At 47.2% G+C, this 25,921-nt stretch overlaps 1 protein-coding gene across 1 annotated transcript in view; it reads left to right on the top strand.

Moving 5' to 3' along the window:
* Window positions 1–6,699: 6,699 nt before the first annotated feature.
* Window positions 6,700–25,921, top strand: part of SEC13 (SEC13 homolog, nuclear pore and COPII coat complex component) — a gene marked incomplete at its 5' end in the record, with an annotated part of 30,971 nt that continues 11,749 nt past the window's right edge. The window contains 5 exons of the mRNA XM_081105729.1: window positions 6,700–6,924; window positions 9,639–9,683; window positions 12,159–12,274; window positions 15,582–15,733; window positions 16,190–16,323. Of these exons, the coding sequence (XP_080961855.1) occupies window positions 6,700–6,924; window positions 9,639–9,683; window positions 12,159–12,274; window positions 15,582–15,733; window positions 16,190–16,323 (672 nt within the window). The remainder of the gene's footprint in view (window positions 6,925–9,638; window positions 9,684–12,158; window positions 12,275–15,581; window positions 15,734–16,189; window positions 16,324–25,921) is intronic.

The raw sequence follows: 25,921 nt of genomic DNA, 5'->3' as shown, positions 1-25,921 counted from the left end.
TTTCTGGCTGTGATGCTGTTTGAACTCTTTCTCACTTTGAGGCAAGGGGCAGGGTCTCCTCCTGGGCTTAAGGGAGTGAGCGATTTTCCCAGAACAAGCCCTTCCTGGCTCCTGCCCACACATGGACCAGCCATGCGCCCGCCCAGCCGCCATGTCCCCTGCATGAATGTACTGTACACTTCCAGTCCTCCGCTTGTTTGGTTTTGGGGGGCTGGGGAGGGTTTTTGTTTGTTTTCTTAGGCGGGAACTGCAAACAGACTATTTTCTGAGACTATTTATCCAATCTACTGGTCTGTGAATTTTTGAAATGCTTGCAAAGCATGGTCTCAGTTGTATAGGTTAATTTAACAACTTTTTGACATTGCAGAGCTTAACTCGCCTAGTAGATTTGCACCAATGGAACCGAAGAACTTCATAGACACTCACAAGGTTATATCCATTTATTTATATCTATATCAACGTATACTTACTCAAGACTGTATACGTCCATATAGATAGGTAGATATATATATATATAAATATATATACATGGATATATAAAGTTTCTTTGCCGGCATGTTGCCTTGTTTCTGCTTAAATTGCTCTATTTTAACTTATTTATGTTCTAAAAGAAGAATGTAATTTGTTTACAAACCTGTAGATAATGTCTTTGGCTATTTGTATGGTTTAAGAACACTGGTGGCTGAGATGCTATAAAAACAGCTCAGCTCAACAGACACTTCCCTGGATTGCATCCTTGATGTTTTACGATAGCCATGCTCTGATTTTTGCCTGCTATTTCCGTTCAATAATGTCACTACCACAGGAGGCTCAGGCAGAAGCCAAAAGTTACCAAGTGTCCATCCTGAGGGCTTTAACACCATGCTCCGTAGACAAAGGGAGAGGAGAGAGAAGGCTTCGTGGGCTTGGAGCGCTAAGGGTCATCCCGGCCCAAGGATGACGGGAGAAAAGCATTTTGTTGAAGACTTTTCTCTCAATGAAACTCGCTTGGGTTTACAAAGAGCATTTCGCAAAGGGGTTCTCTTTGGCGCTGTCTGTTTAGAGATTGAGGTAGTGTTGCAATATTATAAATGCTATTGTGTTGATTTTTTTTTTTTAGTTAGTAATTTAGAGGTTTATTCCCTTATTAATTGCAGCATTTAAGCTGTTGGTGTATTGGATGAGGATCATTATGGCTTGCTGCTTTTATTTTTATTTTTGAAGAAGAATAGCCTTTTTCTCTGCACTATTTAGATCCGAACAAACCTTATGATGTGTATATTGAGATGTATTCAGTGTGATTTTTAAACCAAACTGTCTTCCTATAGTCGCAATATATACTGTAGCCTTTTAACAGCAAGTCGCTTTCCCGACAGAAAGCCATTCTGAAACCCTACAGTATCACAGGTGAGAAGGGGAGGTTATTTTTCCCTCAAGACAATTACAGCACTAGTAATCCCACGTAATAAGAGCTCAATTAATTGTATGTCAGCCTCCTAACTGCTAAGCACTTTGTGGGTATCAGCTTTTTTCATAAAAGAACTTTTGTATTTAATACAAAGTTTGCTTTGAGACTTTTCAGCATACGATCTTTTTCCATAAACTTGTACAGTGCAAAAGACATTTTGAATACCATGATCGATGACGTCCCATGCTTCAAGGAAAACCAAACACGTCCCGCCTCGCTTGTGAAATTCATTCCTCATAAGGACCCTTCCCACAGTTGCTCTGCATCACCCCGGCCCCTTCCCTTCTCCAGGCCCAGAGAATTCTTCCACACACAAAATGAGAGCCACGCGGGAAAAGAGCCATAGTCAGCTGGGAGGGCCTACATCTGGAGAAACCTGAGGGTGTGGGACCCCAAGTCAGCCCATCCCACCTGGCGAAATCTTCCTGGAAGGAGGACCTTCTTTGCACACGAGCATCGCCTGAATGTCGAGAAGGAATATCTCTGAACGTACCCAGCAGAGGAAACTGCATCCCCAAAGGGGTGACCAGCCCTCAGTAGGCTTATTGGATTCCAATACCAACACCACCGAAAGCCAGCCTGCCGAGAGAGGAAAGCCCTGCACATGCAGAATGTTGGGCAGCCTTGGAACATGGGGGTTTTGTAGTTTCCTTTCTCAAGGTTTTCCATCTCCCCACTTCTTGGTTCCAATCCTGTGCCCCTGACCTCATCGCATGGCCCTGGGAAAGCTGCCCTTGCACACCACGCTCCCGATTTACTTGGGGCCAGGACGCAAGGGAAACAGAAGGGGTTTCCGAGTGGATCATAGCTGGGGGAACGGGGAGCCATGGGAGCTACCGAGAATGCCCCGCGTTAGGGTTGGTCTTTTCTTGTCAGGAATGATGGATGCTCATGCACACGCACACATGCACACACCCTCCCTCTGACGCTTGCACACACATCCACACACACAGGAAATGATTGGGTTTGTCAAAACTCACTGTAGTACATAAAGCTTGCACTCTGTGTCCTATATCTAGCAGCATGGGGTACGTTTGGCAGTTCACCCCATTAGGGGGTAAATAATTTATGACCATTCATCTGTTTTTATGAATTTTTTTATTCTAGACAATAATTGTAAATAAAGAACTCACCGTCTCTGTTCATTTAATACTATGCAATGCTTTCAATTGCTGACTCTTCTTACTCCCGCACTGTGGTTCTGAAATGTGTGTGGTTTAAAAAAAAAAAAGGCAAAAAAAAATCAAACAGAATCTAGTAAATGTATATCCTGTAACTAATACTTCTTTCTATAACTGCACCGTCCACTTAGCTTCCTTTCTGTCCTCCGGACAAGGGCTCCAGGAGGAGACTCAGTTCTAGGTCTAAGCTCACCAAGTTGTCTCTCCCCACAGCTGAGGGAGGAGCAGAGGGCCCATCCAGTGACCCCTGGGGCTGTAGAGTCACCCGCCTTTGGAGGCAGGCAGGGCGGAAACCGAGGGGTTTCCTTCCCGCAATTTGGGCAGCCCTTTCCCTGACTCAGAAGCAGCCTTGACTGGCCCCTTCACCATGGCCCCTGGGCCTCTTGTCCCAACCAGAGCATAGAGTTGGCAAGAGGGAGGTTGTCCTACTTCTGAGACCAGACCAATGGCAGTGACTGCAATGGTGCCAGGACTCTGGACCTGTCTTATCCTGGGTATCCCAGTCAGTGAACAGCCCCTCTTTTCCCCAACCATGTTGAAATGTCACCTTTATCATACTGCTCTCTGCTGATAGCAGAGATAGATGTGGGTCTATTTCTGGAATTTACCTTCTATTCCCTTTCTGGGTGTCTCATCTGGCACCAGCCACATAACTTTAATTATTGTCGCTTTATATAATGTGTTATTATATGGTAGGATATGTTATAATGTTTTATCATGTGGTAGGATAAGTACTCTTCACTCTCAACAAAATTTCCTGATTATTCTCTCACATCTCTTCTTCCCAGTAAACTAAAATTTTGCAAGTCCTCCACCCACCTCAAATAATGGGCCCTGTCATTCTGTGTGTAAACATCTTCCTGCCATTGTAAGTACTGTCCACTCGGGGTCCCTAAATAGAGTGTCCTGTGAGGAGAAACAGAAGGGGCATCCTGAATCTTGAGGGAAGCCCAACATTCATTTCATACTCCCACTTGCTCCCTCGGCCAGGGTGTCATTAGGAGAGGCCACCAACGCCCCCCCCCCCCGCCCCCAATCCCAGTTTGGGACCCAAAGTCACCCACTTGGTTGTCTAATTCTCCTCCTGGAGAAATGTTTATTCCTGCCTCCCTTTCCTGAACTGCTTTTTTGCTCTTTATTCAAAGTTTCCAGTGGTTGTTTGATACGTCCTTTGGGATGCAGCAATTTCTTGTCTGGACCTTCTCACCACCCTAACTCCCCCTACTGTTGTTGTTCTACTTACAGGAGGCTGTCAGCTGGGCTCACTGTGACATGCCTCCCATCCAGAACTCTCTCCTTAGTGTCCAAGACCCCACCATTAGAAGATCCGGGCGGGGGGGGGGGGGTGCATTTCTTGAAGGCTTTTGGGTCTTCCAGAGCCAAGACCTAAATCAGACAACAGCAGAAATCCCTAGGTCCTTCCCAAGTTCCAAACCAAGCTCTCCTGGTTTTGATGTAGAGATCCTATTTGCCCAAGTGGGGAGAGGGGGATCCTAGGCCCTGAGTATCAGCCATCACCCTTCTGCTGAAAATAAGATATCTGAGGCTGCCCTTCTCAGCCCCCTAAGTCTGTTTTGTAATGCCTGTGGTGCTTCCCCTCCGAACCTTTCCTCTCGGGGGTCGCCACACTTTGCTAACTCTTGTGTGCACATATTTTATAACAGAGTAGCGAGGAAATGGTGCCGCCTCCAGCTTCCACAAGCTGCCCAGGCTCTGGGTGGGGGGGTTCTGGGACAATCGGGGCTGGGAAGTGACTGTGCTCTTATTGTACACTCTTTATTTCTCTGTATCTCTGGCTTGTGCTTTTTGTAATTAATGGGATTTGTCTGCCTTTTCAACACTATACTGAGCAATAACAATAAATGCACACGTGGAAACACAGACACCGTACACATCACAAGGCCTTTTTCCAAAGGACAACTGGGTCCCCACCCTCGTGGATCGGAACTCGGGGAAACTGAGTCCCTGGGAGGGGAAGGCACTTTGCCCCAGGGTGTACAGCTCAGTGGGTGGTCTCTCTCCTTCCAGCAAGTCACACCTTTCCAACGTCTACCATTTGAGGGATACAAGTTTAGCCTGCCAGGAGTCATTAACCTTCCATGGCTAACAGTCTCAGACAGCAAGACTTGGGGTGAAGAGGCCAAAGGAAGGAGGAGGAAGAGATTCAGGAAGCAGAGACTCTGGGAGATAGGGGCACAAATTGGGAAAGCTCAGAATGGCCTGATTTGGAGTCTGGTATTAACCAGAGCAAGGTGATTGAAGATATGGACAAAAGATGTAGGTGGCATCCCCTACTGGGGAGGTTAACAGAAGGGGGCCTGGCACCCTAATCCCCAATGTAGGTCCAAAGGTTGAGGGTTGCACATGCACACATCACACACACGCACTAAATCCCAGCTCTTTTCAGGGAGAATTGATTCCCAGACCAAGCACCACAGGCCCATCCAACTTCCAAACAGTTTCACATCCAGGATCCATTTAATCCCAACATCAACTTTCAGAGAAGGTATTATTGTAATACCCACTTAACAGAAGAGGAAACAGCAGCTCAGAGAAGGAGAGGGTGTGCCCACCAAGTAATTAGGAGATAGAGTACTGATACAGAGCAGTTTTTATGCCAGAATTGGCACTCAAAACCTCTCTGTTATAATGCCGTTCCGTCCCACCAGCAAATACCTTAATGAATAAGATAGTTGCATTGCTTGTCCCAAATCCCCAATCTCTCCAACTTCAACGCCCACACCAAGGAATTCTTCCAATAACAACTATGCCCCTATATTTGTATTATACCTAATATGCCATTGTTCCCATTTTCCACTCAAGAAAAGTGAGGCTCAGAGAGAAGGATATGACTTTATTTTTTAAATATATTTCTACTGATTTCAGAGAGGAAGTGAAAGGGAGAGAGAGAGAGATAGAAACATGAATGATGAGAAACATTGACTGGCTGCCTCCTGCACACCCCCTACTGGGGATCAAGCCTGCAACTCAAGTATATATCCTGACCAGGAATCAAACCATGACCTCCTGGTTCATAGGTCGATGCTCAACCACTGAGCCACATAGGCCATGAGATGACTTTATCACCCAGATGGTCAGTGATGCAAATACAGATCCAAGGCCAGGGAGGGCCTATCCGTTGAAATACAGGAAACCCAAGAGCCCTGCCCCCTTTATTCCCTGCTCCACTCTAAGCACCACCCCCTCACACCCCTGCAATATGTCTTCATTCGAAGGAAATAAGGAGTCTTGAAAGCTGAGGTGGAGGTGAGAAGGTGGGTTGCTGCCCAGAGGCCCAGCCCTGGATTTTGTAAGACCCACTCCCCTCGGCTTCTCCGAAGCTCCTTAATGGTCTGGATCTATCACACTTTCTGAGACTTAACATCTTCCCTCCAGTAGTGACCATCTCCAGCCAGGGTCTCCCCCGGCCCTGCAACACCCCTTTATAGAAGAGGGAACTGAGGAACTGCGACTTACCCAAGGGGAGCCCAGGCTCCACCCAAGTCACTACACTCCTTGTCAAGGGGGGCCCGGGGCTGCCAGACCTGAGGGGAGCCCCAGGCTCTACCCAGAGGGCAGCGTTCTCACTGTGCTTGTGGGAAGCCAGGGACCTCAGGACTGGGAACGCTGCGGGGTGGATCCTGAGCTCTCGCTGCGGACGCTTGGCTGAGAGTCCTCTTTGCCTGGGGAAATCTACTTCATGGGCCAGACTCCCCAGGTCCCAGATCTGTGCGAAGAGGCAGTTTAGGGATCCCATGGCTTGGAAAAGGCAGGGCGAGAGGGCTCAGCCTCTAGTAGGGGGCATTCCCCCAGCCTTCTCGGCCCCTGGTCCCAGCCTTGGATCCTGAGGAGGGACTAACAACAAGGAAGCACTAGGACCAGTCTACCCACTGCCCCCAAAATTGATCATCCTTTAGTGTTCATCATAAGGCCCTTCGCACCCAGAATCCCAGGTAAACAGGTGACGCTGTAGTTAGGAATCCTTTCTATCACGTAAGGATCTGGGGGGACTTGGGGGGGGGGGGGCAGGAGAGAAGACCGGCTAGAGCTTCAGTACCTAAAGCCTTGGAAATGAGAGGCCCATTGTGGGTCTCGCGCGCCCGTCACGGAGAGAGGAGGGCCCAGAGGAGGGCGCGGCGCTGCAGCCCGGAACCTTTGTGCGAGCAGAGCGCGTTGCTACCCGGAGACTCCTGCGCTACAGCCCGGCCGGCCAGCCCGGCGCCGGAAGTGAGGTGTCAGAGGCGCCGCCGGGAGCTGCCACGTCCGAGGCCGGGAGCCACCGCCGCTGCAGCCATGGTGAGTGTTGCGGCCCGGAACGCCGAGCGGGGTCCCCGCCTGGTCTGACCGTCCCCCGCCGACCGCGCTGAGGTTCAAGCTCCAGGCGCTGGCCGTTCAGCTCCCTTCCACCCCGTAGAGGTTGGGGGCCCCCGGCCCTGCCTCTCGGTACCTTTCGCGGGGAGAGGCCCGGAACTCTGCCGGCCGCGCCTTTCGCTCCTTCCTTCCCTACCCCCAACAATGGAAAAGAAAACCAGGGACATTGTAGGAACTACTGTGCCATTAGTAAATGCCAAGCATTGTTCGCAGTCTCGGCCCTCTCACAGCCCTTACCGTAAAGTAGGTGCTGTTACCGACACTTGACGAGGAGGACGCCTCTCCGAGCGGGAGGTGGCGGGGCCGAGGCCCCAACCCTCTTCACCCTCCTCAGTGGTGTGTGTGGGACGGGGCCGGCCCCCCGGGGGAATGGGCACTGGAAGAAGCGTGTCAGGGTGGGCGAAGTGTCTGAGGCAGGGCCTCGGCGTTTCAAGTCTGTGGAACCCACGGTGTAGGTTCTCTCCACGCTTCCTCGCCGAGTGAGTGACTGGATGGGAACTGATGGATGAAAGCCTTGGCCTGAGCCTGGCACCGAGTGGGGGTTCGGGAAACGCGTGCTCCCGGGAACGCGCGTGTGCCGGGAGGTTTGAGGAAACCTGGGAGCCCAGGTGCCGGGGCTTGGGGTTGAACGTGTGCTCGGCGCGGCGGCTCGGTTTACGGCGCTCGCCCGCGCCTCCGGTTCTTCCTCTGAGAATTGGCAGCCCCTGTGCCCGACGGTCAGTTCCTTCTCACTGGATGTTTAACGCACCGATTGTGAAGAGCGGGTGTGTTTTGAGAGCTGCCGCTTTCTACTTAACAACGGCCCGGACACTTCCGGTCCCCGCAGCAGCAGCCGCGCTCGCCAGCCTTGGACCTCTCCTCTCCCTCTCCCTCTCCCTCTCCCTGCCTCTCTCCCCCTCCTCTTCTCTCTCCCTCCTCGCTCTCTCTCTCCCCCCCTCTCTCTACCCGTTCCCTTCCACTCGCTCTAAAAAATCCATAGAAAAAAATATCCTCGGATGAGGAGTAACAAATAAGTGCTGGTTATCTCTAAGGTCCTTTGGTGACCTGATGTGAAGCTACTAGTAAACTTCCTTCCTGGCGTTACTTAGCCCTCGGGCGTTAATTTAGGGAATTCGGGGTAACAACTGCTTGATGTCCTAGGTAGGCAGCCTAATGGATTGGGATGCTTGTGGGCTGGGAGTTCGCAGGTGGAGCTCTTTGCCCAGCCCCACGTTTAACTAGCTCCGTCGCTTTAGTCCAGGGGTGGGCAAACTTTTTGACTCGAGGGCCACAATGGGTTCTTAAACTGGACCGGAGGGCCGGAACAAAAGCATGGAAGGAGTGTTTGTGTGAACTAATATAAATTCAAAGTAAACATCATTACATAAAAGGGTACGGTCTTTTTTTTTTTTTTAGTTTTATTCATTTGGCCCGGGCCGTAGTTTGCCCAGGGCTGCTTCAGTAAGCCCTTCCTCTCCGCTGGGTTTCTTCAGTTCCTTAGTCTATCAGGCAGCTCTGATCGACTGCCTTTCGTCCTTCCGGGCCCATGTGGAAGCACTTGGGACCTGGCTAGCTCAGCCCACCAAGGGGATCTTTTTGTCTTGCTTGCTTGTCTTTGCGGACCTGGGGGCCCACTCTTTAGAGAGTCCAGAATTTGAATTTGATGAGAGAGCCTGTGCTTACTTGGTGGTACCTTTTGAACTGCTCTGCAGCCATCCTCCTCCAGTGTCTGCCTTTCTGAAAAGTCGAGCTAGATTTTATGCTTCCAGGGTTTGGGCTGAAAAAAGAAGAAATGGGGGAAATGCTACGAAATACAGTTCCGAACTGAAACTTTTTCAGTCCTTTTCTATCCCACCAGTTTTACGAGAGTAGAGGTTGAGCAAAGTAAAACTGTTTGTTTTTGTTCATTTACTTATTCATCCAGCAACTAGTCACTGAGTTCCTTCTGGTTGCAAAGCACTTTGCTGGATGATTTGAGAGGATTCAAAACTGCAGACAACACAGAGCCTAGCTCCAGGGAGCATGCCTTCTAGTTGGGAGAAGAAACAGCATAAAGGGTTGTAGTCATTTTAGTGCTGAAGATACTCAGAGGAGTACAGCCAGGGGGACCTGAGGATCTTCGAGAAGGGGGGCATAATTTGATCTGGACCTCAAAGAATGGGTGGAAGGGTGGCCACTGTGGCAGCTGTGCTCCAGACCTACAAGCTGCTCATTACTCCCTCGGGGTCTCTCTTCCCCCTCAAAGGTAGCCAGGACTATTTGCATCTCCCCTCTTCGCTCATGGTATGCCCTGTGCTTGGACTGTACTTTTATTTCCTGTGCCACCTGGCAAATTCCTTATCATCTAAGTCCCAGTTTGTGTCCAACACCCCCAGCCCTTCGGGCTGCTATAGCACATGTAAACCACTTTTAAAGTCATTATCTTGCTGTGTTAGGATTACTTGTGTGCAAGCTTGTCAGGGGCAAGAAGCACCTCTTATTTGTATCTGTATCTCCAGTTCCTGGCACAGTGCTTGGCAAAAAGAAGGTACTGGATTGAATGAGTGAATGGATGCATGAACAAATGCAGTTAAGAACTTTAGAAATGATTGGTGGGTTTAATAAGATGATTGCATTCTAGATGCCATCAGTTCATTTACCAATGATATCTCTGGTTCTAGGTGTCAGTAATTAACACTGTGGACACCTCCCATGAGGACATGATTGTAAGTATTCTTTCAGCCTCCCTCACGGGCTGGGGAACTGGGCATTTCTGTGGGAGGGAAGCATTCGTGATTCCAGGGTGGCTGTGCAGCCTTTGCCACTCAGACTGCAGCTTCAGGGGTGTAGTCAGCCTCCCAGCAATGCCCTCGCAGTGAGCAGGGCTGTGGCCGTCTGGTCACTCTGGTGGGAGGAAACTGGGACTGGCTTGTAACTCAAGGCCTCCATCTTCTGACCAACAAAGTAACCGGGTCTGGGACGCAGGCTGAGTAGGTACCGAGATTGACAACAGTCTTCCTACCTGTCTTTCTCCAGCTGTCACTTCTTAGCCCCATTGAAAAGGGGGTTAAAAGAAAAGAGAGGAGGAAGATGACTCAATATGAAGGCAGGGGGCAGGCTTGGCAAAAGCCCAAGGCAGAGTCAGGTAGAACCACCACAGACAGAGGTGCCAGACAAGGACCTTTGGACCAGAAGTCATTAACTCGGGGTGTTTCCTGAGGCAAACACGGGCTCAGTATAAGACAACAGGGCTATGGGAGAAGGTTCAAAGATTAAAGTCTCCCACAGCAAAGATGCAGACTCTGCTTCGTGAGGGTCAAGCAGTCCAGGCAGCCTTTGAGCAAGACCCAGGTCAGCTTACAGCATTTCCTCCCAGGGTTCCTGCCCACCAGTGGTTCTTTTGGGCCTTCTCAGAGTTGTCTATGTTCTCTGTGGTCTAGCTCTAAGATCACACCTCCTTGGAGTTAGTGTGGCACCATCAGGATTAAGATCCAATCTGAGACTCCTTAGCCAGTCTCGACTCTTCTGAGCCAGCCTTGATTTCCTCATAGTTAAAATGGGAAAAATATGAATGTGATACCTGCTTGTGTGGGTTCGATTTGAGGAACAGATAAGGCAAAATAGTAATGACTAATGTCTGCATGCTCACTAAGTGTCAGATCCCATGCTAAATACTTTCCATTCATTATCTCATTTAACTTTCATAACAACCCTTGAAGTAGCCCCATTTAAAGATAAGGAAACTGAGGTTCAAGGAGACTAGGTAATTTTTCCAAGGTTGTACAACAGATAAGCTGAGGAGATAGGATTTAAATCTGTTAGGTACTGCGCCCTACTTCCTCCCAAAGTGCGTGATAGCACTCTATAGGAGAAATGCTTCAGAAGTACATTTACAGAGAAGATCTGTCTTAACACATTTCGTACCGCTCAGGAGTTTTCTCGTGTTTCGCGCACCATCTGTTAAGGACTGCTCACGAGTGTTCTCGTTTTTTCACGCCCATGGAAAAAGGAGCGAATCTAGATACTTAGGTAAATTTTGTTTGGTCCCTCTTCATAGAGGAAAATGTTTTACGCAATACCATCCGTTAAAAAAAGTACTAGGAACTTTAATTGTTTAATTGTTTTTGTAAATAAAAATGTTATAATTATTGAAAAACAACACCTAAAGTGCATTATGATGATTTAAATAACGTGCAGTTTGCCCAAAAACGTGCGGTCCCTGGCATATGTCTTAGAGATTTCTATGCGGTACACAATGTGTTAACACCTGCATTGACTTCCAAGAAGAATCAGGAAGTTTTTTTTAAGTAGGGAGGCGAGGAAAGAATGTTGAAGCACAGGGACAGATTGCTTCTGTTGAAAGGGTATAATTGTTCCTGATGACCACAAGAGTAACAGCTAGTAGTTCTTGAAATCCACAAGGTGGGATAGCTGAAGAAAGTGCCATTTGTTGGAATAGGAAGGGCCAGCAAACAGTGGGGCAGCAGGCGTAGTGACTCAGAGGAGTCATTGCCCCAGCTGGGCAAGTAGCTGTGGGCAGAGGTTCTGATAGCCCGTCAGCATCTCGGAAGTGGTTGGACGAGTGACATTTAAGATGTATGTGGACAGTCTGGGGTACTGGGCACATTACTAGGAAAAAAATTTTTTAAAAAAGGCCAAGCGGAAACCCAGGAACAAAGGTCCACAACGGATCCAGGGCCATGGATGGAGGAAGGAGCTGTGCTGAATAGAACCCTGTGTCTAGGCCAGATGTGCATCATGGAGTACCTGATTGGGGTCACACTGATTCCATTTCTTCTCCTTTGAGTCAGCATTAGCCTTTGGTTCTGGGCTGAGCTGAACTCCAAGTGTTGTCCCCAGTACACAAGTGTTGTCCTCAAAACACAATGGGGCTGAGGAAGAAGGAGACTAGGCCAGCTTTTTTCTCCCATACCCACCCTGCAGAACAGGATGAGAAAGGGCTCCCCATGTATATAAAGGGTCTACAAGCAGCTGGGCATAGTTTGTCTTGTCCTGTTAGGAAAGGTATTACATGTCAGAGAAGTGAGATTGTTGACATGCTAGCTTCCTGCCTGATAGTGATGATTCTTTGAGGTTAGATTACTTTCAGGTAGAGTCTGGTCCAAACTAGATTCTCTGTCCTGGTAACTGGCCCCCACCCACCCAGCCTGCAGGCTTCCTGAGCTGTCCTCCCTTTGCAGCACGATGCCCAGATGGACTACTATGGCACCCGCCTGGCAACCTGCTCATCAGACAGGTCCGTCAAAATCTTTGATGTACGCAACGGAGGGCAGATCCTCATCGCAGACCTCAGGGGGTGAGTGCAGCCAACTGTGGGCAAGGACTGACAATGATTGGGCTTTTCAGGGAGGGCAGGGAAGCCTGAGAGCCAGAGCAGAGCAGCCCCGCAGTGCAGTTAGCAGAGAGGACACTCGGGTCCCAGCCAGCCTGCTGCCCTCAGTTGGCATCCTGGGCTGATGGATCCAGGAGTGAATCCAGCTCTGCCACCCTGTACCCACTAGAAGATCTTGGACAAGAGTCAGTTTATCTGGGAGCCTTCACCCGCTCACCCTCAAAATGAGCTGATGCTGCCTGCTCCCAGACTCCCAGCAAGCCTTCAGTAGCTACTTTTGAATGTGGGAAACTTCCTTTTTTGCTTACCCAGCATGATCTAAGTGTCACTGAAAGGTGGTAATGTAAGAATGTAATGGTGAGTATATAAATCCCGTAATTCCGCCTGTTTGTCCACGGCAGATATTAGTTTATATTTACAAATGTTTATCCTTTCTCACCACTGAGATTCTTGAGATCCTGACTGTCATTTTTTTAAAAAAAATATATTTTATTGATTTTTCACAGAGAGGAAGGGAGAGGGATAGAGAGTCAGAAACATCGATGAGAGAGAAACATCAATCAGCTGCCTCCTGCACACCTCCTACTGGGGATGTGCCCGCAACCAAGGTACATGCCCTTAACCGGAATCGAACCTGGGACCTTTCAGTCCCCAGGCCGACGCTCTATCCACTGAGCCAAACCAGTTAGGGCCTGGCTGTCATTTTTATGGCCACATCTCTATTGCTTTCCCTCGGTTCACTGCCTTTCAGATAAATGGGGGTTTTTAACCTGGATCCCATGGATCTCCAAGGGTTTCATGGATAGAATTCAGAGGTTGAACTGAGGCAGGAGGAGAGCATCATCTTTATTTTCAGTGACTGATATTTAGCATTTCCTTCCATGAAGGATGTAGGCTGGAAATCACAGTAGTATTCATAGTACCTGTTACCAGTGGAAGTCAGATATTTTCCTATCACATTACAGTTGTAGCTATCTCAAAATAGTGGTTGCTAGACCTGCACACATGTCACTATATCATATTTGTTCTTTAACGTTTTCATAACTGTATTTCAATATAATTGGGTTTCTTGTCTAATCCTAGCTCTATGTATTTGATCCATTGTTCTAAAAAGGGACCATAACCTTCACCAGACTGTGTAACAGAATTTAAAAACCCCTGACAAGTGGGTGCTCAGTACATGCTAGTTAACTGAATTAAAGAAGACACAACTTAGGAGCCATTTGGGGAGACATTCCCTTCTTCCTGAGTGTCCAGAAAAAAAGTGACTGAGGAGGCAAGTGCCATGTTTTCTGTGCAGCACCCCCTGGCTGAGCAGAGAGCTCCTGGGGTGATGCCTGGCTGCCAGCCTGACCGAGGGGGTCGCATCAGCTGCCACTCAGTCCTTTCTGCTGTTTTTCTTATGCTCAAAAGATGTGAAATATTGGAGGGATAAATTGAGACCTCCAGTATTTTTTTGCCTTGGTTAAATCTTTGCTAGGTGTAGGATATTTGAACCTACTGAGAGTTTCATTAGCAGCTCCTTTGTAAGGCCTGGGAATATGCTATTGTTCTAGCCAGAGGGAGGAGGAGACTCTGAGTGCCTGCAGACTTGGGGTGAAGGAGAAGCAGGGACAGCAGTAGTAGTGACAGACATTGAGTGTGGGGCTTTTTTTGTACCAAGCAAGCTTTTTATGTGAATTGTCACAGATATTTCCCTCATGCCCAGCCTATGAAAGAGGTGTTGTTTATCCCTCCATTAAGAGACTAAGCCATAGGGAAGATGGTCCTTGCCTAAGGTAAAGCAGCCGGTGAGTGGAGAGGGGGCGTGAGAGAACCTGGCCCTGTAAGCCACGCATGTCAAACTCAAAGGCTAACACGGGCCAAATAAGCAAGGTTTAAGTTGATGTGGGCCACAAAAAGACAAAAGCTTCAATTTTCATACAAATGTAGGTTTATTTCGATAGAGACATGCTGAATACAAAGGGCTGAAATTAATGAGTAACTGTTAACATAAAATAATAGAAAATTTTAATAAAAATATTTTCTCTTGAACATTATCTTACCAGACCCTGGATAACTGTACAAATTAATAAGTGTAACACAAATAAGCCTATTTTTTTTGTTTTCCAAAAGCGAAATATTTCCTGTTACGCACACCAAACAAGTCAGTACAAGGCTAATGAGTGGCAATTGGCTGCTAAAATATTCACTGCTAATACGAGTGGAGAGAAATGGTGCACCTGCATGTAAAGCACATAAGGGAGATGAATGCACACAATTATAGTAATCAGTCATTAGTGAACATTGTAGTTTGTTATTAATAATTGTGTATAACAGGATATTGTTAAATTAAATTACTAAATTTTTATTAAAACATTTCTTACATACATTATATTGGCTGGGCTGCAAAAATATTCGCTGTGTGGCGCGAGTTTGACATGCTTGCTGTAAGCAGAGTTAAGTCTCATGTGCTGGGTGCCCACTTCTCCCTGAACCCAGAGATGGCCCCAGCACCAAGCCTGGCACAGGGTACATGCTCAGATGATACTTAACATGTGAACATACAAAGATCAGAAGATAAGAGACGTACCTTTTGAGCAATTTTTTTTAAAAGAGTAGCAGAAAATACCAAAACAAAACAGATACTGCTGCCTCAAGAAGTTGACCATTTGGGAGGATAAATGATTCAATCTACAGATACTTAGTGCTTGTGGGTGCAAAACCTAGATTGATCAGTGACTCTGCTGATGACAGTAGGTGTTGGAGCAAGTGAGGGTTCTGCTGGGTTGGGACTGAGAGGCTAACTTAAAGTCCTGCCTCACTTACAGCGCCTCTTTAGTCCTAGCCTGTTTGGCTCAGTGAATAGAACGTGGACCTATGGACTGAAGGATCCTGGTTTCAATTCCGGTCAAGGGCATGTACCTTGATTGCAGGCTCAATCTCTGGCCCTGGTCAGGGAGTGTATGCAGAGGCAACCAATCGATGTGTCTCTCTCACATTGATATTTCTCTCTGCATCTCTCCCTCTCCTTTCCACTCTTTTTAAAAATCAATGGAAAAACATCCTCAAGTGAAGATTAACAACAACAAAAGCCTCTCCTGGGTCTCAAGGTCCTCACTGCTCAGTGAGGTCCCTTTTGGCAGTGACATTCTATGTCTCCCTTTGAAATTCTTAGGCAGTTCTGTCCTGAGACACACTCTGCCTGCCATTTCTGTCCACAGAAGGGGCTGGCAGAGCCCTGTGGGTTCCTTGGCCCATCTGAGCAGCCTCTGACCCTCTCCCCTTGCAGTCATGAGGGACCAGTGTGGCAAGTGGCCTGGGCCCACCCCATGTATGGCAATATCCTGGCATCCTGCTCCTATGACCGAAAAGTTATTATCTGGAAAGAGGAAAACGGCACCTGGGAGAAGACGCACGAACACACAGGACACGACTCCTCAGGTACACTGAGCGCGGCAGGAGGAGGTAGGAGGGTGGTCCTTGGGTGTGAGAGAGGCCTCTGTTTTGGCTAGTGCTCGATGTTTTCCCCTTGTGATGCTTCTTATTGATCCCTTGGGTTTGGGTTGGCTTTTTTGCTCGTCGTCCACATGGGAGATAGGCCCTAAGAAGACTAAAGCCAGTCCAGAGCAAAAAGAGAAAAGCAAAGATAATACAGTTCTTTAAGGTTTATTCATTTTAAGTACTGGCCTTTATTCTCAGATAATTGTCCAGCCTACTTTTCGTTAATATAGGCATTAGTTTAGGAAATGATACTAGCAGGTGGTGGATTTTAAATTTCTTCAGTTGACAAAGTTACAATTCCCCCCTGGTGGTCCCTGCAATTGTTTTTAGAAATTTAGCAAAATGGTAAATCCGGAAAATCAAAGTTTGCTCACTGTGCCTCCCTCTTTCCTGCAGTAAATTCTGTGTGCTGGGCCCCCCATGACTACGGCCTAATCCTGGCCTGTGGGAGCTCAGATGGGGCCATCTCCCTGCTGACCTACACTGGGGAAGGCCAGTGGGACGTGAAGAAGATCAACAATGCTCACACTGTAAGTCTGGACCCTGCCTGCCTGCAGAGGGTAGCTCTGCTGACTGGCCATATGTCTCCTGTAGATGCCCTAGAGAGTGGGCCAGGGGAGGGGCTGCTGTTCAGACATGGTTGGTAGAGCAGCTTTGACCTTCTTTGCTGTGAAGCCAGACAAAGACTGGGTTAGCACTGGTTCCTCCTTGCCAGCTCCTAAGTTGGAGAAGACCAGGGCACTGGCAAGGCAGCAGCAGCAGCCTGCCTACCTGCCTCCTTTGCTATGGATGTCAAGTTGACATGCCTTGTGGTGGTCATTGGGACCCCCTGGAACTGAGTGGTGTTACAGAAACATCATAGGAATTTAGTTTTCTGTACTTCTCGTCAATGGACATTAAGGTTGAAATGGTCAAGAAAACACTGTGGACATAGAGGGGGGGGGGGATCATATTTCCTTGAGCACCTACTGTGTGTCATGTAATTCATGAATGTTTGTGAACAAAAGAAGCTAACAAATATGCAAGGTATGCAGTCCTAGTCAGATTTTATGTTGAGGCAAGTGAGGCCCAGAAAAAGTAAGTGACTGAGAGAAGGCACTGCCAGAGTTAAAACTCTAGAATCTGCCTGCCTTCTCTCTACTCAGCAGTTACGGCTTTGATGGTCCCAAACACTTCTGAAATCTACCCAGATGGAAGGAAACTGAAGTCAGTTTCCCCCCCATTCATGGATCCACAACCTGCCCAGCCCTCAAGACCCTAGGAACTTGTCTCAGAGTCTTATTACTTGGGGACTTCTGATCCCCATCTGCTGACTAATTTGCAAAAATGAATAGGTTGAGGGGCTTCTGGCAAGATATTGGGGGGGGGGGGCATCATAGTTTTCAATCTTTCTACATCTCTACATAAAACCAGCAGAACAACTAGGTAGCAAAACCAAAACTTCATGAACACAACAAAACTGGGTAACAAGCTATTTCCACAAATTTAAATATTAGTGCAGAGGAATCCACCACCAGCAATCCCTGCATAGCATTGGTATCTGAACAGGAGGAGAAAGAAAGCAATGGGGTGCCTTCTAAAATAGCTAACAAATATTCACTGCAAAGCATAGCTGAAACTGGGAGAAGTTTTGTTTTTAACTTTTAAAAAAATTAATATCTAAATTCCCATACCATTAACACCCCTTTTTTTGTTGCTGACACTATTACAGATGTTCCCCATTTTCCCCCGCTTTGCCCACCTCCACCACTGACCTTCACCACTTTGTTGTCCGTGTCCTTGGACTATGTATATGTGTTCTTTGGTTACTCTCTTCACCTTCTTTGATCCGGTCCCCCCACTTACCCCCCCTCTGAACTCTAAGTCTCCAGGTCCATCCGTGCTGTCACAGAGAGTAAGAGAGTTCCTTTGTTTACAGCTGCTTAGTATTCCATTGTGTAAATGTACCACAGCTTTTTTATCCACTCACCTATTGATGGGCACTTCAGATCTTGTTTCCAGATCACAATGGATATCCTTTCTGAATGGTGTTTATTGGAATCTATCTTAGGATATATTTCCGGAAGTGGGATCAGTGGGTCAAACAGCAGTTCCATTCTTAATTTGATGAGAGAACTCCATACTGTTCTCCACGGTGTCTGCACCAGTCTGCATTCCCACCAGCAGTACACCAGGATTCCTTTTTCTCTGCGTCCTTACCAGCACTTGTTCATTGATTTATTGATGGTAACCATTCTGGCAGGTGTGAGGTGATACTTCGTTGTAGTTTTAATTTACATCGCTGATAAATAGTGATGTTGAGCATTTTTTCATATGTCTATTGGCCATGTAGTCCTTAGAGAAATGTCTAGCCAGGACCTTTGCCAATTTTTTAATTGGATTGTTTGCTTCCTGGTGTTCAGTTATATAAATTCTTTGTGTATTTTGGAAATTAATCCCTTATCAGATGTATCATGGCGAATATGTTCTCCCATATAGTAGGTTCCCTTTTTATTTTGTTGGTTTCTTTTGCTGTGTAGAAACTTTTTAGTTTGATGTAGTCTCATTTGTTTATTTTCTTCCTTTGTTTCCCTTGCCCTAGGAGATATGTCAGTAAAATATGGCTATGCCAGATGTCTGAGACTATTTCTTATGTCTTCTAGGATTTTTTAAGATTTTGTTACTTATATTTAAGCCTTTATCCATTTTGAGTTTATTCTTGTGTATGGTGTAAGTTGGTGGTCTAGTTTCATTTTTTTTTTAAATAAATCTTTATTGTTCAGATTATTACAGTTCCTCTTCCTCCCCCCCCCATAGCTCCCCTCCACCCAGTTCCCACCCCACCCTCTGCCCTTACCCCCCCCCCACTGTCCTCATCCATAGGTGTACGATTTTTGTCCAGTCTCTTCCCAAACCCCCCACACCCTTTTCCCCCTGAGACTTGTCAGTCCACTCCCTTTCTATGCCCCTGATTCTATTATATTCACCAGTTTACTCTGTTCATCAGATTTTTTATTCACTTGATTTTTAGATTCACTTGTTGATAGATATGTATTTGTTGTTCATAATTTTTATCTTTACCTTTTTCTTCTTCTTCCTCTTCTTAAAGAATACCTTTCAGCATTTCATATAATACTGGTTTGGTGGTGATGAATTCCTTTAGCTTTTTCTTATCAGTGAAGCTCTTTATCTGACCTTCAATTCTGAATGATAGCTATGCTGGATAAAGTAATCTTGGTTGTAGGTTCTTAATATTCATCACTTTGAATATTTCTTGCCACTCCCTTCTGGCCTGCATACTTTCTGTTGAGAAATCAGCTGACAGTCGTATAGGTACTCCCTTGTAGGTAACTAATTGTTTTTCTCTTGCTGCTTTTAAGATTCTCTTTGTCTTTTGCTCTTGGCATTTTAATTATGATGTGTCTTGGTGTGGTCCTCTTTGGATTCCTTTTGTTTGGGGTTCTCTGCGCTTCCTGGACTTGTAAGTCTATTTCTTTCGCCAGGTAGGGGAAGTTTTCTATCATGATTTCTTCAAATAGGTTTTCAATATCTTGCTCTCTCTCTTCTTCTGGCACCCCTATAATTTGGATGTTGGTACGCTTAAAGTTGTCCCAGAGGCTCCTTACACTATCTTGATATTTTTGTATTCTTTTTGCTTTTTGCTTTTCCGGTTGGGTATTTTTTGCTTCTTCGTATTTCAAATCTTTGACTTGATTCTTGGGATCCTCTTGTCTGCTGTTGGATCTCTGTACATTATTCTTTATTTCGGTCAGTGTATGCTTAATTTCTAGTTGGTCCTTTTTCATATCCTCGAGGGTCTCACTAGATTTATCGGGGGTTTCTAGAAAATTCTTGAAAAACCTTGTAAGTATGGTTTTGAATTCTATATCCAGTAGTTTGCTTTCCTCCATTTCTGTCATTTGGGATCTGTTTCTTTGTCTCCCCATTTTTTATGCTTCCCTGTGTTGATAGAGTGGTTTTGTGTGCTAGGTGTCCTATAGTGCCCAGTGGCTCAGCCTCCCCAATGACCTGAGGTGGACACTCTTGGTGCACTCCTTTGTGGGCTTGTGCACAGTCTTGTTGTAATTAAGCCTTGATTGTTGTAGGTATCACTGGGAGGAATTGACCTCCAGGCCAATTGTCTGTGAGAATCAGCTGTCTACAGTGGGAGAACTTCTGTGCTGAAGACACCCTTATGGGGCAAGACTTGCTTCAGTGGGGCTTTGGTGTTCACTGAGTCTGCCCCCTGAGTGTGTTCCTTATGGATCTGAGGAGTTGTAATCTGGATGGTCCCAATCTGACCCCTGGGTACACAGGCTCTTGGATCTCTAAGGAGGTGCTAATTTAGCCTCTGCCTGAGGCTACCCAGCAGGAGCTATGGAGAGATCTGCAGATTCCTCTTCCTTGTTTGGGGTTTGGAGGTGCCCAGATGAGGCCCAGCTGTGAAGCAATGCAAGCTCCTGTGGGGCCTTGAGCCTTCTTTTGGATGTTCTGGGTCTCTCTGACTCAGCTGCAGTTTGTTAGGTAATTTTAGATCTCAAAGGGCCAGCCCATTCATATGCAAAACCTCTGCCGCAGCTTTGGTGGGGCGGGGTCTCAGAGAATCAACAGGGTGGAGCAAACAACTATGGCTGCTCCTCAGCCCTGCCCTAAGAGGCCCCTGGGTCTCAGTGTCCCGCGGTAATCGCTGCAAGCACCTCTGAGAGAAAGCTGCCGAGTTCCACCCGATACCAGAGAGTCCAGTTTCTCCCCATATGAGTCTGGGTTCCCAGAGACTCGCCCAGAACTGGAGTTCAGAGCAGTCGGGAGCTTGTGACTCCCTCCCAATTCAAAAAGATACCGGAGTCTTTCATTGCCAGCCCTTTCCGCGCTCGAGCCTCCGTACCTCTGCACTTTACTTCCGCACCTCCTCTGAGTCTCAGTGTGCTTTTCTCTTTCCTTCTAGTTGTAGAATTTCCACTCAGCCCCCAGCCTTCCTGTGGTTCTGGATGATGTCCGTTTTGTCTTTTAGTTGTATTTTTGAAGTGGTTGTGTGAGGCAGCAATTTCAGGTGTTTACCTATGCCGCCATCTTGGTTTCTCTAGTTTCATTTTTTGCATCCACCTGTCCAATTTTCCCAATACCATTTATTAAAGAGATTGTTTTTACTCCCTTGTATGCTCTTGCCTCCTCTGTCAAATATTAATTGTCCATAAAGGTGTAGGTTGATTTCTGGGCTCTGTTTCTGTTCCATTGATCTATATGCCTGTTCTTATGCCAATTCCAGGCAGTTTTGATTACAGTGGTTTTGTAGTATAGTTTGATATACAGTATTGTGATCCCTCCAACTTCGTTCTTTCTCAAGATTGTTGAGGTTATTTGAGGTCTTTTTTTGGTTCCATATACATTTTTTGGAATACTTGTTCTAGATCTATGGAACATGTCCTTGATATTTTAATAGGAATTGCATTGAATCTACAGATTGCCGTGGGTAGTACGGACATTTTTATGATGTTAATTCTTCCAGATCATGAACACAGTATATACTTCCATTTGTTTGTATCTTCCTCTATTTATTTCTTCAATGTCCTATAGTTTTCCAAGTACAGGTCTTTTACTGTCTTGGTTAAGCTTATTCCTAGGAGCCTTATTTTTTATTTTTTGCTGCAGTAATAAATGCGATTGTTTCCTTAGTTTCTCTTTCTGAGAGTTCATTATTGGTGTATAAAATGCCACCAATGCGTGTGGCTCAGTGGTTGAGTGCTGACCTCAGAACCAGTAGGCTGCGGTTCAATTTTCTGTCAGGGCACATGCCTGGGTTTTGGGCTCTATTACCAGTGGGGGGCATGCAGGAGGCGGCCAATCAATGATTCTCTCTCATCTCTGATGTTTTTATCTCTCTCCCTCTCCCTTCCTCTCCAAAATCAATAAAAATACTTTTTTAAAGTGCCACCAATTTCTGGGTGTAATTTTGTATCCGGATACTTTGCCAAATTCATTTATCACATCTAGCAGTTTTTTGGTGGAGTCTACGTTTTCTATGTACAATATCATGTCATCTGCAAATAATGACAGTTTTACTTCCTCCTTTCCAGTTTGGATGCCTTTTATGTTTTCTTGTCTGATCGCAGTGGCTAGGTCTTCCATTACTATCCTATATAATAATCCTATATACTAAAAGGGTAATATGCAAATTGTCCCCTTGACTGGGAGTTTGGGGGCAGGGGGAGGTGAGGGGAGCTGGCTGGCCAACCGCCCATGGCTCATCCCCAGGCCGGCCAACCTCCTGCGTCCCCTCCCCTGGCTGGCCCGATCCCCTGAATTCGTGCACTGAGCCTCTAGTGTTGAATAAGAGTGATGAAAGTGGGCATCCCTGTCTTGATCTTAAGAGAAACACTTTTAGTTTTTTCCCATTGAATATAATGATGTTGGTTGTAGGTTTGTCAAAATGGCTTTTATTATGTTGAGGTATGATCCTTCTGTTCCCACTTTGCCGAGAGTTTTTATCATAAATGGCTGCTTGATTTTATCAAATGTTTTTTCTGCATCTTCTGATGTATTCATGTGACTTTTACCTTTCATTTTATGTGATACTAGAGGCCCAATGCATGAAATTCGTGCAAGGGGCTGGGCTTCACAGCCGCAGCCCTCACAGCCCCAGCTTGTCCAGAAGGTCATCTGGAAGGACATCCGGAAGGTCGTTCGGCTGTCCGGTCTAATTAGCATATTATGCTTTTATTATTATAGATAACACATTCGCTGATTTGCAAATATTGTACCCTTGCAACCCCAGAGTAAATCCTATTTGATCATGGTGTATGATCTCTTTAATGTATTGCTAGATCCAGTGTGCTAATATTTTGTTGAGGATCTTAGCATCTATGTTCATCAGAGATATTGGCCTATAATTCTTTATAGTGTCTTTATCTGGTTTTAGAATTAGGAAAATGTTGGCCTTGTAAAAAACGCTTGCAAGTCTTCCCCCCTCTTGAATTTTTTGGAACGGTTTGAAGATAGGTATTCTCTGAATGTTTGGTAAAATTTGCCTGTGAAGCCATCCCGTCCAGGACTTTTGTTTGCTGGGAGTTTTTTTCATTACTGCTTCAGTTTCATTACTTGTTATTGGTCTCTTCACATTTTCCTGATTCAGTTTTGTGAGATTGTATGTTTCTAGGAATTTGTTCGTTCATCTTTTCAAAGAACCAGCTCTTAGTCTCATTGTCTTTTTAGTCTCTATTTTATAAATCCTTTCTGATTTTTATTTCCTTTCTTCTACTAACTTTTGATTTCATTTGTTTTTATTCTAGTACTTGAGATGTAAAGTTAGTTGTTTGAATATTTTTGTGTCTTGAGGTAGACATTTATCACTATAAACTTCCCTCTTAGTACTGCTTTTTCTACATCCATAAATTGTGGTATACTATATTTCTGTTTGCATTGTTGTTACTCCTCACCTGAGACAAATGGAAATTGCTCTGGATGGTGTGGTTAGAGAAACATCAATGTGAGAGACGCACATCCATTGGTTGCCTCCCAGCCCCCCCACACACACCAGGGCTAGGAGTCAAACCTGCAACGCAGGGGTGTACCCTTGGCCAGGAATTGAGCCTGTGACCCTTTGGTGTGTGGGCCAACACTCTTAACTGCTGAACACACTGGTGAAGACTGTTTCCATTTTCTCAAGGTTATTTTTTTTCTCTTTTGATTTCTTCATTAACCAGTGGTTCAGTAACATGATGTTTAATTTCCATATATTTGTGAATTTTCCAGCTTTCTCGTAATTGATTTCTAGTTCATACCATTGTGGTTAGAAAAGATGTTTAATAGGATTTCAATCTTCTTATATTGGACTGGTTTTGCAGCCTAACATATGATAGGTCCTGGAAAATTTCCCATGTGCATTTGAGTTAAGTCTCTCTGATTGAAAATGTTGTTAAGGTTGATTTTTTCTTACTGATTTTCTCTGGATGATCTACCCATTGATGTATGTGGGGTATTAAAGTCTCCTATTATTATATTGTTTTCTATTTCTCCCTTTGGGTCTGTTATTATTTGCTTATATATTTAGGTGTTTCTATGTTGGGTGCATAAATATTTACAAATACTATAAACTAGAGGCCCAGTGCACAAAAATTTGTGCACGGGGGGGCAGGTCTTTCAGCCCAGCCTGCACCCATTTGCAGTCCAGGACCCCTTGGAGGATGTCCACCTGTTGACTTAGGCCCACTCCCCGGGGCATCAGGCCTAAGCTTGCAGTCAGACATCCTTCTGGCAGCCAGGGAGCCCTCAGGGGATGTCCGACTAAAGGCTTAGGCCCCCAAGGGATCAGGCCTAAACCGTTAGTTGGACATTCTTAGTGCTGCCACGGAGGTGGGAGAGGCTCCTGCCACCACCTCTGCGCTGGCCAGCCATGAGCCAGCTTCTGGTTGAGTGGCACTCCCCATATGGAAGTGCACTGACCACCAGGGGGCAGCTCCTGCATTGAGCTTCTGCCCCCTGGTGGCCAGTGCGCATCATAGCAAGCGGCCATTCTGCCGTTCAGTCAATTTGCATATTAGCCTTTTATTATTATTACTAGAGGCCCGATGCACAAAAATTTGTGCACTCAGTGGGGAGGGGGGTCCCTCAGCCCGGCCTGTCCCCTCTCGCAGTCTGGGACCCCTCGGGAGATAACGCCCTGCTGGCTTAGGCCTGCTCCCGGGTGGCAGAGGGCAGGCCCAATCCCTAGGTGCAGCCCCTGGTCAGGCTCAGAGCAGGGCCGATTGGGGAGTTGGGGCGCCGCCCCCTGTCATGCACAGAGCAGGGTGATCAGGAGGTTGTGATGCCACCCTCAGTCACGCTCAGGGTAGGGCCGATTGGGGGGTTGGGGCACCATCCCCTGTCACACTCAAGGCAGGGTCGATGGGGAGGACGCAGCGCCACCCCCTGTCACGCACAGAGCAGGGCCAATCGGGGTTGGGGCACTGCCCCCTGTCACTCACAGAGCAGGGCCCATCAGGGGGTTGGGGCACCGCCCTCTATCACCCACAGAGCAGGGCCCATCAGGGGGTTGGGGCGCCGCCACTCTCACACTCAGGGCAGGGCCGATGGGGAGGTTATTGCTCTACCCTGTCACACACAGAGCAGGGCCCGTGGGGGGGGGGGGGGCGCCGCACCCTGTCACACACAGAGCAGGGCCGATCAGGGGGTTGGGGCGCCGCAGCCTGTCACACACAGAGCCGCAGGGCGACCAGGGGGTTGGGGAGCTCCCCCATATCAGGCACAGAGCAGGGCTGATCGGGGGTTGGGGCGCCTTCCCCTGTCACGAACAGAGCAGGGTGGATAGAGAGGTTGTGGCCCCGCCCCCTGTCACACACAGAGCCACAGGGCGATCAGGGGGTTTGGGCGCTGCCCCCTGTCACGCTGATCCTGGTGCTGGGAGCCCTCGCGGCTCCGCTAATCCCGGTGCTGGGAGGCATATTATCCTTTTACTATATAGGGTAGAGGTCTGGTGCACGGGTGGGTGCCGGCTGGTTTGCCCTGAAGGGTGTCCTGGATCAGGGTGGGGGTCCCCACTGGGGTGCTTGGCCAGCCTGGGTGAGGGGATGATGGCTGTTTGCAGCTGGTCACACACCCTTGAGGGTGGGGGTCCCACTGGGGTGCCTGGCCAGCCTGGGTGAGGGGATGATGGCTGTTTGCAGCTGGTCACACACCCTTCAGGGTGGGGGTCCCCACTGGGGTGCCTGGCCAGTCTGGGTGAGGGGCTGAGGGCTCTTTTCAGGCTGGGGGTGACTGAAGCTCCCAACCGCTCCTTTTTTTCTTTTTTTTCTTTTTTTTATTCTGGGCCAGCTTTAGCTTTGAGGCTTGGCTCCAGCTTTTAGGCCTCCGCTGCTGAAAGTAGGTTTCTGGCCTTTGCTTACAATGTTGCGAATCTGCTGGCTGAAGCCCAGTGGACTAAAGCAGGTTTCTGGGGTTTTGTTTACCTTCTATATTTGTTACATAGTTGCTTAGAGTTGCAGCTCAGAGGCCTGCAGCGGCAGGCGGGGAACGTTGGAGTCCACCGTCACTGAAGCAAGCAAGCCTCATGTTTCAAGCTGCCTGGCTGCCGGCCGCCATCTTGGCTGGCAGTTAATTTGCATATCTCGCTGATTAGCCAATGGGAAGGGTAGCGGTTGTACGCCAATTACCATG

Source organism: Myotis nattereri (genome assembly GCF_964212035.1).
Source record: "Myotis nattereri genome assembly, chromosome: 14".
In the NCBI taxonomy this organism is placed as follows: domain Eukaryota; kingdom Metazoa; phylum Chordata; class Mammalia; order Chiroptera; family Vespertilionidae; genus Myotis; species Myotis nattereri.
This window is presented reverse-complemented; position numbering and strand designations above follow the sequence as displayed.